We start from the raw sequence: 17869 nt of genomic DNA, 5'->3' as shown, positions 1-17869 counted from the left end.
GAAGCCAAAAGATAACTCCTTATCCAGAGTCCTTTTCCTCTGCAAAGGGGTAAATCCTCCTCATCCCACAGGAGAGGAAATGTGGGATGGGGGAGCAGCTCTGGCAAGGTCAGCAGAAACCTCAACCACAGGCAGAGCTCTGCTCACCACGGGCCAGGGCAGCTCAGGCTGCCCTGGCTCATACAGCCACCAGAATCCTCCAGAATCCAGCCCCTTTGGAAGGGATCAGAGTCACCACAACTTCCACTCCGAGCCAGTCCCACATCTTCCATACAGAGAGGGATTTAGCTTCAAATGTGCAATTCCAAGAGGCGGGAGTAGAATCAGAGAATCCCAGACTGGGTTGGTTTGGGAGGGACCTTAAAGCCCATCCGGTTCCAACCCCAACACCTTCCACTGTCCCAGGTTGCTCCAAGCCCCGTCCAGCCCGGCCTTGGGCACTTCCAGGGGTCCAGAGGCAGCCACAGCTTCTCCAGGGAAACTGGAGCGTTACTGGAACAGCAGCTGCCCCCAGCACCCCCAGCCAGCTCCGGCTGAAACCAAACTGGAGGCTTTTCTCCCCAGAACCACCTTTCCCACGGTCACATCTCCCGCCCTGCCACAGCTTCAGCATTACTTAGTGATCATTGATTAGTGATCAGCCTGACTGGCAGCAAACTAAACAGGGAACCTGGAGGGGCTCTGGAGAGGCAGCTCTCGATGCCGCCTGCTAATGAAGTGCCCTTCAATTAAAGCAGCCAGAATTAGGAGCTGGAATTGCTTCCCGGCTGGAAGCAGGCGCCCTGCCACGTGATCCGTGGGACAGGGCCAAGGCTGAACTACAAAAGTGGGAAGCGAGGACTCCCCAGGTTCTGTCACAGCTCCCCAACCCTCATTCCACAGCCCCCTTCCCCAGATTCCTGCCTGGACACAAATCCAGAGCCTCCTCCGAGGCAGCACTCCAAGATCCCCTCCACAGGGGCTGTTCCAGGGGCAGTGTGGTTTAAAGAAGGAATTCAGTCACCTGCAACACAACAAGTCTTCATTTTTATTGAGTTAGTAAGGTCCCAACTGACCCCGATTTCAGTGAGCCACAGAAACCCCCCTCTCTCCCAGCCAGAGCAACCTGTCCCGGGAAAAGTGATGGATGCATCCAAGGAATCCCACTGGCAGAGCACAAGCAGCACCCCTCAGTCACGGGGAGATCCCTCTGCCACAAACCTTCCGTCAGCTCACCCCAAACCCACCAGCCTCCTGCAAAACTCCACTGAGCAGGGCTTGGGTGGGAATGGGATCATAAATACCACGCAGAAGCTTGGAAAAAGCAACAGGGCCGCAATAGAAGCAATACAATTTTAATTCTGACCAGTCACCTACAAACCCCTCGTCTTTCCACTGTTCGATGGCATCGTTTAAGTATCACATCTGTGACATCGCTTGGGGGGGAGGAAAAGAAATGACACAAAGATACAGACATTATGATACAATAGTACAAATGATAAATTATTTATACAGTAAATAATGTCAATAGTCAGCACAAATCCAGAAAAAGCAGCCGGCTCCCGGAATTATGGAAAGTTTGGGAAATATTGGAAGTGTAACACTTGGAAAGGAAGCGAGATTCTGCTGGGGAAAAAGAAACCTCCTCTTTCTGCATGTCCTGTGCAATATTCAGGCATACAGTACACCTCAGAACCGGGACAGCAAAGGGGCACTCGGGCAACAAGAGCTGTCTTGGCTACGGGACTTCCCAAAAACTGTAAACACCACAACGCACCAGGGCTTCCCTTCCCTGCCCCCTCCACGGAGTTGGGTTTCTCTAGAGTATAAAACTGAATAAATAACTGAGCTTATTTTGGGGGTGGAATTATGCCAAGGGGATGGCAGGGGGGAATTTTTTTTCTTTTTACAAAATATTTAACACTTTTCTCTTTGGTCAATTTGACCAGTAAGGCTATTTTGGGCTACTAACATTTTAAAAATGAAAAAAGAAAAAAAGCACTTTGAGTGTTTGCAAAGTGAGAAGAAGAAGGAGAAGAGGGGGAAATGGAGAAATGGGGCAGACAGGATGCGATGGGACACACAAACATCCTCCAGAAATGTGGGAGGGCCAGGAGGGAGGGACGATTATCCTGGAGAGCAGGAAAATCATCACCAAAAGAGCTGGATCATTCGGAGCATCCCCAGCCAGGACAGTGACCCCCTGAGGACACAGCCCAGCCCAGCCCATGAACATTTACCAAACCAGCTCTTTCTCCTCCTAAACTCAGCTCCTGCCACAAGCCCTCTGCCAGGCTGGGATCTGGGCTTGGTTAGTCTCAGCCTAAATCTTAACAGCACCAGAATTGGGGGTGTGGCTCCTCAGGGAGGAGGGGGGTTTGTTGTGCCGTAAATGTCTCTTTAATACAAAAGGAATAAAGTTCTTGGGGCAGTGACTTGGTAAAAGCAACAATTTGCCATTCAACAGCTTCATTAAGCCAGGGCTCCCTCCCAGAGCCAGAGCACGGCTTTAGCAATTCACAGTGACAGCTCCAACTGCAGATTATTTCAGCACTTCGAGTATTTCTTATCAACACCATCTTGCCTCTAAAAAGTGACCCAGGACGTGGCCAGGACTTTTGGCTGGACAGAGAATGCCCCATCCCACTGCAGTTCAGGTGACAGACTAAGGGAAAAACATCGAGTGACCTCGATGCCAGTGCTGATAAAATCAAACTGGGAAAATAACCCGGGATAAATCTCGCCACAGATCAGCTGGAAAGCACTTTTCCCCCGATCTGCAAGAATCACACCCTTCCTGCTCTACACTTTTCAATAACCTCAACAACAACAAAAAAGGTCTTTTTCCCTATTCTGAAAGGCAACGTGAACGGGGTTTTGTTTAGTTTTTAAAGACAGGCTGGGTGTGGACAGCAATCCTCTTTCCTCCTATATAAAAACAAGAGCAGATGAAGATGGGGAAATCCTCCTTGCCAATTCCAGAGGATCCAATATCTGCACAGGAACATGCACACACTGAGCATTCCATACACTACCAGAGCTACGCTGACCTACACAGCTCCAGTCTGGGATTGTGCCCTAAATCTGATCGTCCTTCAGCCTCCCCTTCCCACCAGGAGATCGATCCCAGTCCTCCCATGGGATCCAGCCCCTCTCTGGCCCCACAGGGAATTGTTCCACCACAACAAAACTCTGGCAAGTTCTGTTTCCTATTTTCCCTCTCTTAATTGGGGAAAGGCCACCAAGTCCATTCCGAGGTGCCCTGCAGGGATATCCCTTTCCATGGATTTTTGGGAGAGCAGAGCTCAGCCCCGTCAAAGTCGGGGCTCCAGCAGAACCCCTGAGCGCGGTTTGGTGCCGAGGAGTCCAGACATGAAAATTAAAAAGGGATAATTCATCTCCCAAGGGATGGCTGCACATGGAACCAGTTATCCTACGGAGTACACCTTCCAACAGGAAAAATCAGTGGATAAAATGAAACAAGTTGTGTTTGTACATCAGGATTTTTAACAGCTCCAGAAGTTTTGCAAGGAAAATAAAACCAAACAGCCTCTCTTGGGATCTTCATCAAGGCTAAAAGTCTGTCCAGTCTGGGGATTGGGAAACGGGAACAAATCAAGGGAAAGGCGACTTTAGTGTTTTTTCTTTTTAATGCAGTCTTAAATCATGTTATGCTCAAATTCAATTCATCTAAAAATAATTAGTCACGAGGATTTGTTTTTGATTTGCATTATGAATACTTCATTTAAAAGTAAATATTTTAGTGTTAATCTTCCCTTTTAAACTCTCTTTACAGAAACAAAGAGCTAAAACCATAAATAAGAGGGCATTAAAACCATAAAAATGACATTTGCCAATATCTTAATTTTTCAGCCAGACTTGATAAATCTATCAAAACCAGACAGTTAAATAAGAACCACATTATAAAAATTAGCAAAAAAAGGACTATTAGGTAACTCTGCAAACTCAAAATATGAAACTGTACTAAACAAAATATGTGCAAAAGTATACAAGAGTAACTGCATATAGCAAGGTTAAGCCTGAATTAGTTTTAAAGCTTGCCCCGGTGAAACTGAATTCAAAGTTGTCCCACTGTATTTCTGGTTTTTTTCCTGTTCTTTTTTTTTTTCCGATTTTTTTTTTTCTTTCAACTCACATTGTAAGTCAAATAAAAACAAAATACACATGAAAAAACTTCCAAACGAAGCCGGTACTGGACAAGCACAGAGCAGGACACTCACTCAGCACGAGTGCAGCCACTCACAGAGAGTTCCAGGAGTCCTTAGAGTAGTGTAGGAATTCAACACTGCACACGACAGCACAACTCGAGCATGGTCTTGGGTGTTTTGTCTGGGGTTTTGTGTTATTCTCCTTTCGAGACAAGCTTGCTTTTCTCAGTCACACCTCAGAGATACCAAAGCAGTGCGAGTTTGCAATGTTTAATGCATAAAAACCAAGCCCCCCTGGGCCCTCCGGGTCGGTCTCTTCTAAGAGTAAGGACTATGGGTGAACCAACAGTCTAGAACTGTGTGTAGTTATGTGCAAAACATTCACTAGCACTCGGAATCCCAGGTCTATCTTATGGGCAGAGGAAGTGACAGATGCAGGGGAAGAGTAAATTCAGGAATCCAGCACATGATCTGACATCTACAAAATAGCCAACGGAGTTTTCGAATGGCAGGTTCTCTCCCTAGAAAGTGTATTTGAAATGATTAACAAAGTAACAAAAATGGGCAGAATCTAACTTTGGTGAAAAGTCTGAACATTTCACATGATGCTCAACAAGCCAAAGTAAGGTACCATCTGTAGCAAAGACTAGATTTAGATTAACTGGTAAGTAGAGACAACTCTTCAAAGATCATAACTGTAAACTGCAAATCTACTTCCAAGTCTCTCACACACCGTTCAGTCCACACAGGCCACGTTCGTTTTGCTGGAAAGACTTCAGCCTGGAAACACTAGGAAAAGAAAAGTTCCTTTAATTGGGTCTTTATAGGAGGAAAGGGTTAGTTGTATTTGCAGACTGGGAGGCTGCCGGCGGCATTCCTGTACTGTGCAGAGCTTGGGGCATTGATCCTGCAATGCTCAGCCCCTGGCCCATCCTGATGGACGCCACGGTGCCCATGGCCGGCAGCGGTGCCATCCCCACGGGCACGGGGGCCATGGAAGACAGAGGTATTGGCTCCATGCTCATCGGGGGCACAGCGCTGAAGGAGGGGCTGCTTCCCATCACGGGACTCGCTCTCATCTGGTTCAGGGTCAGTGGCTGAGGCTGGTTCACCTGGAAGGGGTTGATTGGAGTCGGTGCGGTGGCGGCACCTGGGTTGGAGAGAAAGGGACAGAGATGGCGCTGCCATCAACACCGGGGTCTGGAAATGGTCTTTCCTGGCAAAGAACACTCCCTGTGTGCGTCCCCACCCCCAAAACACCCTGCGGAGCATCTGCCACCCAGCAAAGCTGAGCACCAGCACAGCCTGTTCCCCTGCAGCAGCCAATGCCTCCAACACCCCTTCACTGACCAACAGCTCCCACTTCTGATAGCCCTGAGTGGAGACACAGGTTCCAAATCTGCTTACCTGGAACAGCCCTAACCATGACATCCACATCACTGATTTCATTTTTTAAATGCTACTTTGCAAGCTCTGTGCTCCTTTACTGCAGAGAGTGGGTTTACATTGGATATCAGGAAGGAATTCCTCCCTGTGAGGATTGTGAGGCCCTGGCACAGGGTGCCCAGAGAAGCTGTGGCTGCCCCTGGATCCCTGGAAGTGTCCAAGGCCAGGCTGGACAGGGCTTGGAGCAGCCTGGGATAGTGGAAGGTGTCCCTGCCCAGGGCAGGGGTGGTTTTTAAGGTCCCTTCCAAACCATTCTGGGACTCTGTGATTTCTACATTTGCTCCAAGCTCTCAGCAGCCACCTCCATTTTCATGTTTCTGGCACCGAGCTCGGACAAGAATTCCCAAAGTAAACAACTTGTTTCCGAATTACAGCGGTGCTCGAAAAAGCAGATCACAAGTTTCCCAGCCTTTGAGGTTCCCTGGACTGCTGCCAGCCCTGCAAATTCCTTTTACCGTACAAGCCCTGGATTATTTGGATGGCCCAGTGACCCCTCACAAACTTTTTGTAGTACCCGGGAAGGGCAGATACACAGATTTCCTCTCTCTCCCTGCTCACTGCCAAGGCTGCTCAGAATCACTGCCTTTTTCCTACTCAAGGATTTTAATACATTGATCTTTTTTTCCATTGCAAGAGTGAAGAAAATAAATAACTGCAAGATCATTTCCAAGTGTTTCACCCTACGAGCAACACAGGAAAATGTCAGTGCCAATTTCAGCTTTGAAAAAACACATCTGCCACGTGGTTTGGTGTCACCATTTCAGTCTGCTCAAAGCAAGGGCTCACTTCTAACAGGCCCAGCTTACAGGAGAACTGCAACAGCCAATTTTTTTTTTCCCCAAAATACACTGAGAACGTGTTTTCAGACCAAACTGGCTCCTTGTACCGGCCTAAGACACGCAGCTCACTGAATTACCCTGCAGAGTTTGCTCTCTGGGACCTCAGGCTGCAGTCAGAGATCTCCTGTGCCTGCTGCAGCTCCAGGAAAAGGGCAGTTCCAACCTGCTTCCACAGGAACCTACTACCTATAACCTTCCCAAGGTAATCTTACCTGTTTTGACAATAACCAGCTGGAGTTCAGCCATTTTTAACAGTCCCGAACCTTCCAACACAGATCATTTTCAGTGAGGGGAAGGGGAACAGCTGGAATAAAGCTCAGCTGCAGACCAAGAGCAGTCACTGTGCTGGGTGAGCCCAGGATGCCTCTCTGAGACCCTCCTGCTCTTGCTTGTGATCTGCTGGCTGCAGTAAGCAAGAAAACCAAGCCCAAATCACCCTTCTTTAACTCCAACAGCACTGAGCTATGCAGAGTTCTCCTGCAGAAGGGAAAGCTAAACTAGAAATGTGAAGGACTGTGCAGAAACCAACCTGGTGCCAAGAATGGGTTCAGTGAAGTAACAGGTTGTGGTGGCTTAGACACCAGAGAATCCAGGTTCACCAGGGCAGCGTTGGGGCCCAGGAAGGACTCCGGGGTTTTCCGGGCTGCGCTTTGTTTGCCTGATGTCCCACTCGAGTGCTGGGACTCAAAGAGATCAGGACTCGTGGTACCGCTGTGCTGAGATGGCAGAGTGGAACCTGATTCAGCTGCAACAACACAAAGAGACAAACCAAACTTCTGGTTAATCCACAGAGCCAGGCAGAGAGAACCCTGAAGCATGTGAGAGCAGAAATGCTTTATTCTAAGTCTGTGTTAGTCAGGGCTCAGTGTTTCAGGCTGGTTACACCCTCTCAGCATGCAAGCAGGTCAATGTTCTTTAGGAGAGCATGAAGAAGCTACAGTCAGAGTTGCAGTGCTCTACTGATGGAATTCCCACAGCTTTGCTGCTCCAGGTGGGACTCACAGGCTCCAAGGAAAAGATACTCCAAAGCCTTGGCTTGTGCCCTCGCCCTACACCACTGCTGTGCCCTTCCTAGCTGGATTCCACCCAGGGTTTCTCTGTTGGGTTCAAAAAGCCCAGCTGTGCTTCAGGCAGAACCACCCTGAGAGCAGTGGTACCACAGCACTGACAGCTGAGGGTCTGGCAGCTTTGATTTACTGACCACTGACCAGAGAAAAAGTAAATTAGAGTATTCATAAAAGGTATTTTCTCATCTTCCTACTGGAATTTATGCATTTGAGGAATTCAGTCGGCATGGTTCTGGTGGACTCTCTGAGCATAAGCCCTGCTCCAAACATGTTGGACACTGGGAATTAAGGAGTCCAACAAATTTCTGGGTCAATGCAGCAAAAGGTCACACAGTGCAATTCCATGGATTACAGTGCAAAAGGCCCATTCCCCACAAGTTCATGCACAGGCCAAAATATGAACAAGCAGCTTTTACTGCTGCATCATCACTTCCTTCCCTTTGTGAAAGCTGATTTTTTTGTTCAATAAAATTTAAGACTAGAGACATTTGTTGCTGTGACTGTCACCCAACCTGTCCACATGCTAAGAATTTGATTCGTACCTGGCTTTTTGGAAGTTCGAAGTGTGTCAAATTCAGAAAAATCATCTTTAACTGTACCATTCAAATTACTGAAGAGGTCAAAAGATGTACTTCCTGTTCAAAACAACAAGACAGCCCTGTCATTAACACATCTTCGATTGCATCACACAGCTGATCCTCCTGGAGGCAATTCCTAACCCATTCCTGTTACCAAGAAGCCACGACAAGTTCCAGAGCAGCAGCTGGGAGTGCTGCTACTCTGAGCCAGGAGCTGGGAGATGGAAATGTCACAGAACTGTCCTTTCTGACAGCATGGAACAACTAATTCAGAGCAGTTTGCTTTTAGATCAGTGTAGGGCACACCTGAGCATGCTGGGGTTTGGTTGATTGAGTGTCTGCACTAGAGACAAGCAGATCTTGCTGTGGAAGGAGAGAACAGAAATGGATTTACAGCCTCAACTATCAAGTGTTAATCAGCCCTCAAGTAAAACACCACCAGTGATGATTTCACTTCTGCTTCCCAAGTGGAAAGGAGGAGGAATGCCATAGCAAAGGTTGTGGAGATGGTAAAGCCCCATTAGCTGAAGCACCAGCACTCACCCGGAGTTTGCAATCAGTAAAACATCACCATTTCAAAATGTGGACACACTCTTACCTCAGATTGGAGGCATAAAATAACACCTGAATGACCAACAATCACACTCCTGAACAGCTTTAAGGTTTGTGTGGTTTTAATGAGCTGAAATGTTTTCTTAATTTAATTTAACCTTCAACACATTTCAAGCAAAAACAGCACAAGATGACAAACTCCAAGAGAAGGAGTGAAGATTGAATATAAAACCAATATTTATCAAGAACAAAGAGCCACCACAGTTAAAGGCTCATTTCACACTGCTCCAGCTACTGCCCTTTGCCCAGGGAAAAACTGCTGAGACAACTTTTTGCAGCACTCAGATTCCTTTGTCTGTTGTGTACCAGGATGAATGACGAGCAGAAAATGCATTTTGGATGCTTTTAGCCACGGTGCCAATATGAAAATGCCAGGTATTAACACTCATCAAGGTTGCATTAGTTACAGAGCATGAACAGACAATTACAGCAGCACCTTCTGCATCTTTACCAGGGCTCCGGGAGGGTTTCACACCCTCAGTCTGAAGGAACAAACCTTCATTTGCACCTCTGGAAGTCTCCTCCGAGCTGCTCTACCTGTCAATCTGCATCTGCAGAGACATCTATCTGCAGAGCTATTCATCATAAGGAAAGGTTAAATTAGAGTATCATTCATTGCCAGAAATTAAGTCCTTGTCCAATTAAAGATAAAACCCAAGAGCAGCAGCAGTCCCAAGTGCTCAGCAGGAAGCCACAAATACCAGGAAGAGACACGTAAGGGACAGAGCACAAAGCAGCACCACAAATTCAGAGCTCTAAGTCAGAATAATTACATTTAAATTTCTTTTTCCTGCTGGTTATTACAACTCCCTTTTATTTTGCAGACCAGTTCTGCCAATTGTTCAGCTTCTTTGAACCACACAATGCAAGAAAATCATTTGGACTTCTCCTCATTACTGAAATAACATGGATATGGGATGAGACCGTTGCTCACCAGAAGTAGAGAGAGGTTTGTTTGCAGGTGCTGATCCCCAAGGATCCACAGAAGATTTTGCTGCAGTAGAAGATGGCTGAGCAGGAGCCCAAGGGTCCACATTTTTGGACAGAGGCTGAGCTGTGGATCCTGCTGGTGCTGCCCAAGGGTCAACAGAAGCAGCTGGTTTGGCACCTGCAAGAAGAATCAGCAGGGAGAGCAGTGAGTCCAGCTTCCCTTTGGAAAGCTTTCCTTGGAGATTGCCCCCTCTCAGGAGCCTGTACTCCCAATTAATCCTGAGCATAAATGGGAGCAGCAGTTCAGCACCAGGAACACTGGGAACTCCCACCATTTGTGTCACACACTCTGAGCAACAACGAGCACCAGGAGATTCTGAGCAAGGCACAGGAATAAACAATTCCCCTCTCTGAACCTGAATACAAATACCTGCACTTCCAACAAGAAAATAAACTTGCCTTTATTACTGACATTGCCACCACAAGTGACAATCCCTGGCTGGAGGTGACCTAAATCACAGGGTCTATTTATGAACTCAGGGGAAAGTGAGTTTATAAAAAGCCCAAAGGTAAAAGGTACGAGACACACAACATTAACCCTTGGACAAAGGAATCCGTAAGATTCAAAGGGAATGTTTTCCAACTCTTTTAACCATACTGCTATTTTATAAAAATACAATCAGCTTCCCTGAGCCAGCTGTGCCTTTTTATTCCCATTTCTAAGAACTCCTGACACACATCTAAGCTGCCCACTGATACCCCTTTATTTTTTTAACACAAAGCCTGTATGTTCAGGGCTCTCATTTTTACTGGAAGATGCTGACAACTCTTCATTCCTACAAATCCAATCACCAAAGGTTTAATTCCCAAATGAGGATTTTTATAACCCAAGAGCAGGACAGAATCACCCACATGTAACAACTCTTATTTTTAATATCCTGCGGATTTCAAGTTACAACTGAGAATTATTTTAGCTTTTAAAACTCCACTCAACCCCCCAGCACCCCAATATTCCTGTAAACCAAGCAAATGCTGCACACAGTGGCACAAATTCCAACTGGAATTTTGGGTTTTGTTTCATCAGCAGGCACGTGGCCGCTAGAGCTCCGGAGCAGGAAATGCCAAAACTCTCCAAGGAAGCCCCACTATTCCCACACCAGTACTTACATTTCCTTTATCTGCCCCCAGTGCTGAGTTAGGAGCAATGCCACACTAATGACAGCATTTCCCATCAACAGCAGCTTCCCAAAATGTCCTTTCTGTCCTAAAGGGAGCACCTGAAATGAGAGCGCTTGGGAAGATCCCTTCCCGGAGCTTCCAGGAGCTCCAGTGAAACACCACAGCGCTGGCAGGATTTGGGAAATGCAGTTTCACGAGTCACTCTTTTATCAGCAAATTCATTGCATCTTCGAGACTCTCCCTGGGAGAATCCAGCAGGCTGGAAGCAGGGCTTGTGCTGTGGTGTAAGAAAGCTGGGAAGCACTGAGGAAACACTACAGCTGGAACTGGTACAAGGAAAATCCTGTCAGAGGATGACACATCAGGCAGGAGATGTGAGGAACATGGATTTTGGTTGGTTTTAACCATGCAAAAATAAACTGCACGGCCTTAGGGCCCAAAATTTGGGCTTTTTCTCAGTTCTTATCACCCAAAAAAACCAGGTGTCTTATCACAAAAAAAAAAAAAAAACACTTGGAATGATGACCTGGCAGTTGGCCCAGGAGCTTTGTAGGTGCATTTAATGCCATCATGAGCAGGGGAAAAAAACCAAACAAGGCATTTCATTATTAAACTTCCAGTTTTTCCTCAGGAATCTGATGGTGGTGTGTGGAATACAAATAACTTTGAAGCACTTTAGAGTAGAGGTTGTAGAATCACCAGCCTGAAGCAGAACTGACAGAGCAAAGCTGTCAATCTTCATGGAAAAGCTTCCATTTGCACAGAAACTCCCTGCCCTTTAAAAAAGTCAAAAATCCCAACAAAAAAATAGATCCAGCTCCAGTTCCAAGTGTGAAGAACCATCCACTTTCTTATCAAAGGAGTAACTCCTTGGACAGGCTTTGGCTGACCCAGACACCAGCCCAGCAGACAGGCAGCAACACACACAAAAGAAACACACAAAAATTTGGCTTAGTTGCTCTTTAAAATGTGAAACACTGCATCTTTCCATTCAGAAATACTCCGTGGATTTAGCATCAAAATCCTATGGAACAGTGAATATTTAAAACCTGAATTCTTTTGTCTGCTATAAAAATCTATATTTAAAGAATTTAATCCTTTTGGTTCTGACCATACACAAACACATCACAATACTCTAGGAGCAATTAAGGATGTGATAATTCAGATCTATGGCTTTCCTAAGCTCAGCACCCTGCCAAAGTATTAAATTCTGGGAAGAGTCTAAACCCATGGCACTGGACACAACCAGCAGTGAAACACAAGCATCCTCCCTGTGAGAGACAAGTTGGTTTTGCTGTACAAAGACAACAGAAGTGCCACTCTCCTGTTTCTTAGGATTCAAACTGCACACACAAAAACCCAACTGCTTAAAAAGAGTGCAACTTCCATTGGTTTCTGCTTGGGAATGAGTTGAGGGATTTAGTGGAATCACTCAAAATGGACTAACACACAAGCTGGACATTGAGGAACTTTTGAAATGCTCAACGTTAAAAAGCAAAACCTTTTAAATCCCATTGCTGCTGGCAGTGTTCTCTTACCAAATGATTGCCACGGGTCAGAGGCAGGGGCTGCAGCTGTGGATCCTCCCCAGGGATCCGTTTGGTTCGCAGCAGCAGCAGCAGCAGCAGCAGCAGCAGCAGGAGGTCCCCAGGGCTCCGTTTTGGGCGGGGCCGGTGCCGAGGAGGGCAGGGCATCCATCAGGTCCAACAAAGTGGTGTGCTGAGGGCAGGAAGAAGCTGAGCTTTACTCAAGAGCATTGGCAGGCTGAAGTACAAACCCGTGAGAGTGAAGAAGCAATTTTTTTTTTTTTTTTCCTTTTACACACCTGCATTGACTAGTAGTTCCAAATTTAACCCACATGGAAGAAGCTTTAAGCTATACAACACAGCAAACCCAAAAGCATAAAAGAGCTCAGTATTAAGCTAGTTTGTGTTACTGTATTTCAGCTTTTGGCAGCATAACCGGGAATTTCTTAGGCGAAGGCACTACCTCCTTCTTTTTGGGAATTTTAATTGTGTCTCTGCGACTCTCCTCCAGAGCCATCTGTAATCTCAGATCGTCTCCGCGTCTGAGGCGCTCCTCCTGCAAAGGAAATCAACACTGGTGATATAGACCATGAGCCTGCACTGAGCTGCTGCTCCCTCCAGGGCTCCAACCCTGCCACCCTGTGCACCACAGGGGGATGTTTTGGCTGCAATTTCGACATAACACAAATGAGGGAAAGGCGTTTTCCTGTGATTCTTGCCTCAGGAGCACCCTGGCCCTGTGATCACAACAACATCCAGTTCGCTGATTGGAATTTACCCCGGTGTTGTTTTATTCCTCATGAAACATTCTTTCCAAAATTCAGTTAGAAACACCACGGAGCTTCACGTGAACAACCCATCTTTAAATTACCGTAATGGTTTTTCAGTATTCAAATCACCACTGAAGGTTGTAGGGAACTAAACTTAAATTTCCCTAGCTTTTGTTCACTTCCCTCCACACTGGTGCAAGATCCACCAAGGGAATCGAGTCTTGCCAACTCCATGTGTAATGTGAAGGTTTAAACATCTGTAACTACAATGTTTATGCCACATTCAACTACTTTAAATATCTTTGCTTGCATCATGTCTCTCTGAAGTTGACTAATCCCCCAGCTGCTATTTCCCTTGTCATTTTTGAAGCTATTTCAAATGCTTACATTCTGATTTATATTTTCATTCCCTTTATTGCCCAATAATGATAAAGTTTACTGGGTGATAGTTTCCCTTGCCAAGCACTCATGCTTAACATACAGCTGTAAACTAAGTTGTCACAGGAAGCCTCTAAAATATTACAGGCACTCAGCATGGCTGACTTGAATTTTCACTCAGAGCTGAGATTCAACTTCGTTGTATATGAAACACAGTAATTTTAATCACATTTACTCCAAATTCAGAATGAAGCTCCTAAGAATTAGCACAGTAACGTAACCCAGGTGATAGATCAGAAGTCAATTTACTTTAAACCAAGTTTTTTTATATATTCTGGTACTTTGTGTCAGGTCACCCTCCTGTTCCAGACACTCCCACTCAAAAGAAACAGACCATTCCAAATTCCACTGGAATCAGAATTCACTGACATTAATGAAGGTTTTCAGGACCAGTCATGTTTTCAGCTCTTCCTAACTGAAAACATCTTCAGTAATGTGATGATTAACATCCTCCCACACAAAGTCTTCTTGCAAAGTGACTGTCATCTTCCACTAGTCTCAACAGCTCGGAGGCTGAAGTTACTTTAAAAAGAGATTTAAAGAATAAAAAGAATAAAAAAAAAAAAAAAAAATCACACAACAGCAACATCTTCGAAAATGGCCTTTCTCACTCCCCTTATTCCACCTGGAGCAAAGCCAAGCTGCCAGTGAAAAAAACCAAACCAACAAACCAGGATTGCAATCTCAAGTCTCAAAGCATGGACACTTTGGAAAACCTACACGGGCACCGACCTGCTCCGCCACCTCCCGGCTCATGGCCAGCGCCAGCTGCAGCTGCAGCTCCTCTTCCCCGCTCGTCTGAGGCCGGGCCTGCTCGAGCTCCGAGGATACTCGAGGGGATGTCGCTGTTGGGAGACAAAACCCAGCACATTCAGCACAGCAAACAGCAAAAAGAGGGCTCAGGTTCGGCTCCTGCACCCCGTTTGCACATGTTCGGTCTCAAAGCTCCCTCAGGGTCAAGAGATGAAGCTCCTGCCAAGGGGGAGGGGGACAGGCCAGGATAATTTAGCTCTGCAAGACAGTTCAGCTGCTTTAAGGGAAAAATATTCCTGGAAAACAAAGGCTTTTTGTGGGGCTGTGATACCAAGAAGTACCCCAGCTCATGCTGGACATACCCTGAGTGTATCAGAGCTCCAGGGGCAGGACACTGACTTAAAAACATACAGAATTCATTGTTGAAGAAAACATTTGTGGGTATTTCTTACATCTTCCAGTGTCAGTAAGGATCTGCTGGGAGTGGGCCAGTATCAGGGTAAAATTGGATACCACCCACTTTTCTGTAAAATAATACAGTCTTAACGGGAAGATAAAGAACTATTCTTAACTGCTGAGCAGGCTCGGGGACAAACAAGCCAGCTATTCAGACCCCAAATTTACACAAATACAGGATCATTCTCTGTTAAAAAAAGAGTTTGGTAAATGGGTTGGGGGTGTTGTTTGGTTTCTGGGGTTGGCTGGGGTTTTTTTGGGGGAAGATTTCTATTAGCTGATATCTCCCCCACTCGTCCTCAAGGAACAGTCAAGCTTGACAGCTAAAATATGCAATTTCTCAATACACAAACCATCTTTTAGTGATGTTTTCACTCCAGGAGCATGTGAAATTCCCATCCTACACCACTAGCAGGTTTAGCACTGTACAGTAATTAAACAATTTTGTGCTCACTCTCTCTCTCAGACAATTCTTCAGCATCCAAATCATTCACACAGAAATTTTATCTCACTTTGGCAAGGAAGTTTGTATTTAGTGGCTGGAATGATGATTAGCTTGGCAAAATATATATTGACATTTAATACATTTAACTGAATGTTTCAAACTAGCATGTCAAGCTCCAAGAAATCAAGTTTCCTCCTACCAGGTCAGCTGGGCATGTGAAAATGAGATTGCCAAACTCAGTTTGAAAACCACTTTTTCATCACTGCTTTAATCCTCCAAACATTTCCCAGTCTTGTCTTTCTCTCCTTAAGGTTCAGGCCAAAATGACATCACAAAACAACAAGTGGAACTTTCTCATCCTACAGGCCAGAAGGAAGGTGATTCTCCATAAACAAGGAATGGCCTTTCCTCCTTCCCACCACATCCCAAGGTGCCATCCCACCCCACTGTGCTTCTAAAGGCACAAATTAATTTACCACCCACAATGATTCTTCCACATTGTGCTGATCCTGAAGCTCTCAAGCCAACCTTACTTCAACAAAGATGCTACTCATACCTCAATTCTATTACTTTTTCAAACTTTCTCATATAAAGTAATTAAATTTAGCCTGGTTGATGAGTCCTCTCTGCTCCAACAGTCACTGCCAGGCTCTCCAATAAAGCGTATGAAAAATGTGATGATTAAAGCATGTGATAATTCCCAGCCACTCACCTAATACAGGTAATAAATTAGCACTAATTGTAATCATTCCAATCCAAAATGGATGGTTTTAAACCAGAATGGAGGTGGAAACATTTCCCTTTGGAGCTCAGAGAATGTTTTATGTTTATCCTTGCCAAAAGAAGATTGAGCAGTTTATGGTTGTTAAATACCTCAGGCTTGCAAATACAAGAGAAAAAAACTATTTCAGATAAAGGGGCAAGAATTAATGGTATAAATGGGCTATAAATAGATTTGAGATACAGATGGAGAAGAGCAGTTTTCCAGCAGGGATTAGAGAAGGAAAGAGTCCTAACTGGTTTAAAAACAGAGCCTGGGACAAATGGGACACCAGCAGAGTCACCTGAGAACAGATGGCAACCTGGACTAGGAGCAGGGAGGAACCTTCTGGTCTGCTGGGCTTTTAACTGTGGGGGGAAATGGGATTTCCTGCATTTCCTGCATCCCAGCTTTTCCATCTCCGCTCACATAACTGCATCCCACAACAACTAAGAACCTGATGGCAGAATGACGTTAAAATGATGCAAAATGGGTTAAATTCCATTGCTCTTCCTCCCATTTCCACACAAAGGACTTGCTGAACACACTGCCCAGTTGCATTCCTGCCCAGAAAAGCTGGAAGAAGCAGGGACTGCACCCCACTCCGAGCCTTTCCCTGGCTCTCCACTCCCAGCTGTGCATGGGAAGGGCTGCCTTTGCTTTGGCAGGGAGCTCCATGAGCTCACAGCTCCCAGCAGATCCCAACAGCCAGCGGCTCTGGGATCCCCACACGGATAATACGGGGTCACACACATGCAGATTACTTCTTCTCACTTCTAGGCGTTCCAGCAATTCATTCTACTTGCTTTTGTTAACTCTAAAAGGTATTTCCAGCTCCTTTTTACTTTAAAAAAAAAGAGGAAAATGTCCATTTGAAGTTCTTCCTTGGGCCTCAGTGAAAAAACAAACCATAGGAATGTTGCTGTTTTCCATGTAAGCCTCTGCAGTGTTATAAAACCATCTACATTAAAGAGCTGCTAGCACATTTTTTTTTTTTTAAAGGATTAAGGGTAATTCAAAACACTGTTCTTGGGAGTAACCTGACAAGTTTTATCTGAAATTCCCACAGACCTACAACCACCCTTCCATACAGGCCTCATCCTGCTCTAAGGTTAGAATTCCCAGGATCCAGCAGAAAGGTTATTGCCTTAGTAACAGGATGGTGCCACACAAAGTATCCCTTATCCCCCAGCACATGACACTTAACTCAGATGTTTATGTAAGATGGGATTCAATAGATCAATTCTGACCTGCTAAGCCCTGTTTTGTTGGGAATTTGGAGATCCCAGTCCCTCCACACTGCCCAGGAGCAAATCTGTGTGGCCATCTTCTCCTGCAGGGAGCACCGGGCCCGGCTGCTCGGCAAGGAAATCATCTCCAGCCTCAATTAATCACTAAAACAGGATTCTGCTCCACCATCTGTGCCCGGGCCAGGCTCTGACATCTCTCAGACACATCTATTGATAATTTCCTATATTTTGCCTCTATTAAAAGGCTTCTGTAGCCGGCTATAGATCTGGCTGAGTTACAGTGAAATACAGGACACAGAGAGCAGAGCCTGCATTAATAATAAAAATCAGACTCTGCATTTTCATTCTGAAGCCTGTGCTTGGGTTTTGGGGCTGGTTTTGTTATTTGTGATTTTTTTCTTTAGTGTCAGGGTTTCTAATTTGCAGGTGGAAGAACAGAACAGAATTCATTGCTCAGTCACATCTGTTCAGAAAGAAAAGCTGCCTCCTCGCTCAATCAGTGAACCTACAAAGGTGGACAAAACCAAAAGTGACTTGAAAAATTAAAATAATATCAAGGTTAAGGATTCAGAAACCAACATCAATTCCCTTTCTTCCAGTGAAAGACCACTCACATAAAGATTGGATAATTTTAAAAAGCCAATCCAGCCTCTCAAATGATGGCAAGGCAAG

At 45.5% G+C, this 17869-nt stretch overlaps 1 protein-coding gene across 5 annotated transcripts in view; it reads right to left on the bottom strand.

Annotated features, from left to right (window-relative positions):
- Positions 1-1318: 1318 nt before the first annotated feature.
- Positions 1319-17869, bottom strand: part of EPN2 (epsin 2) — a 54472-nt gene continuing 37921 nt past the window's right edge. For 2 of the 5 annotated variants that reach the window (XM_019281599.3, XM_039560456.1), the window contains exons 3-9: positions 14254-14378; positions 12789-12881; positions 12338-12518; positions 9625-9798; positions 8043-8135; positions 6963-7178; positions 1319-5298 (exon numbers count right to left, since the gene is read on the bottom strand). In XM_019281599.3, the coding sequence (XP_019137144.2) occupies positions 4970-5298; positions 6963-7178; positions 8043-8135; positions 9625-9798; positions 12338-12518; positions 12789-12881; positions 14254-14378 (1211 nt within the window). In that variant the 3' untranslated portion in view covers positions 1319-4969. The remainder of the gene's footprint in view (positions 5299-6962; positions 7179-8042; positions 8136-9624; positions 9799-12337; positions 12519-12788; positions 12882-14253; positions 14379-17869) is intronic. The other 3 variants (XM_039560457.1, XM_039560458.1, XM_039560459.1) reach the window with 3 other exon arrangements.

Source organism: Corvus cornix, chromosome 14 (genome assembly GCF_000738735.6).
Source record: "Corvus cornix cornix isolate S_Up_H32 chromosome 14, ASM73873v5, whole genome shotgun sequence".
Taxonomy (NCBI): domain Eukaryota; kingdom Metazoa; phylum Chordata; class Aves; order Passeriformes; family Corvidae; genus Corvus; species Corvus cornix.
This window is presented reverse-complemented; position numbering and strand designations above follow the sequence as displayed.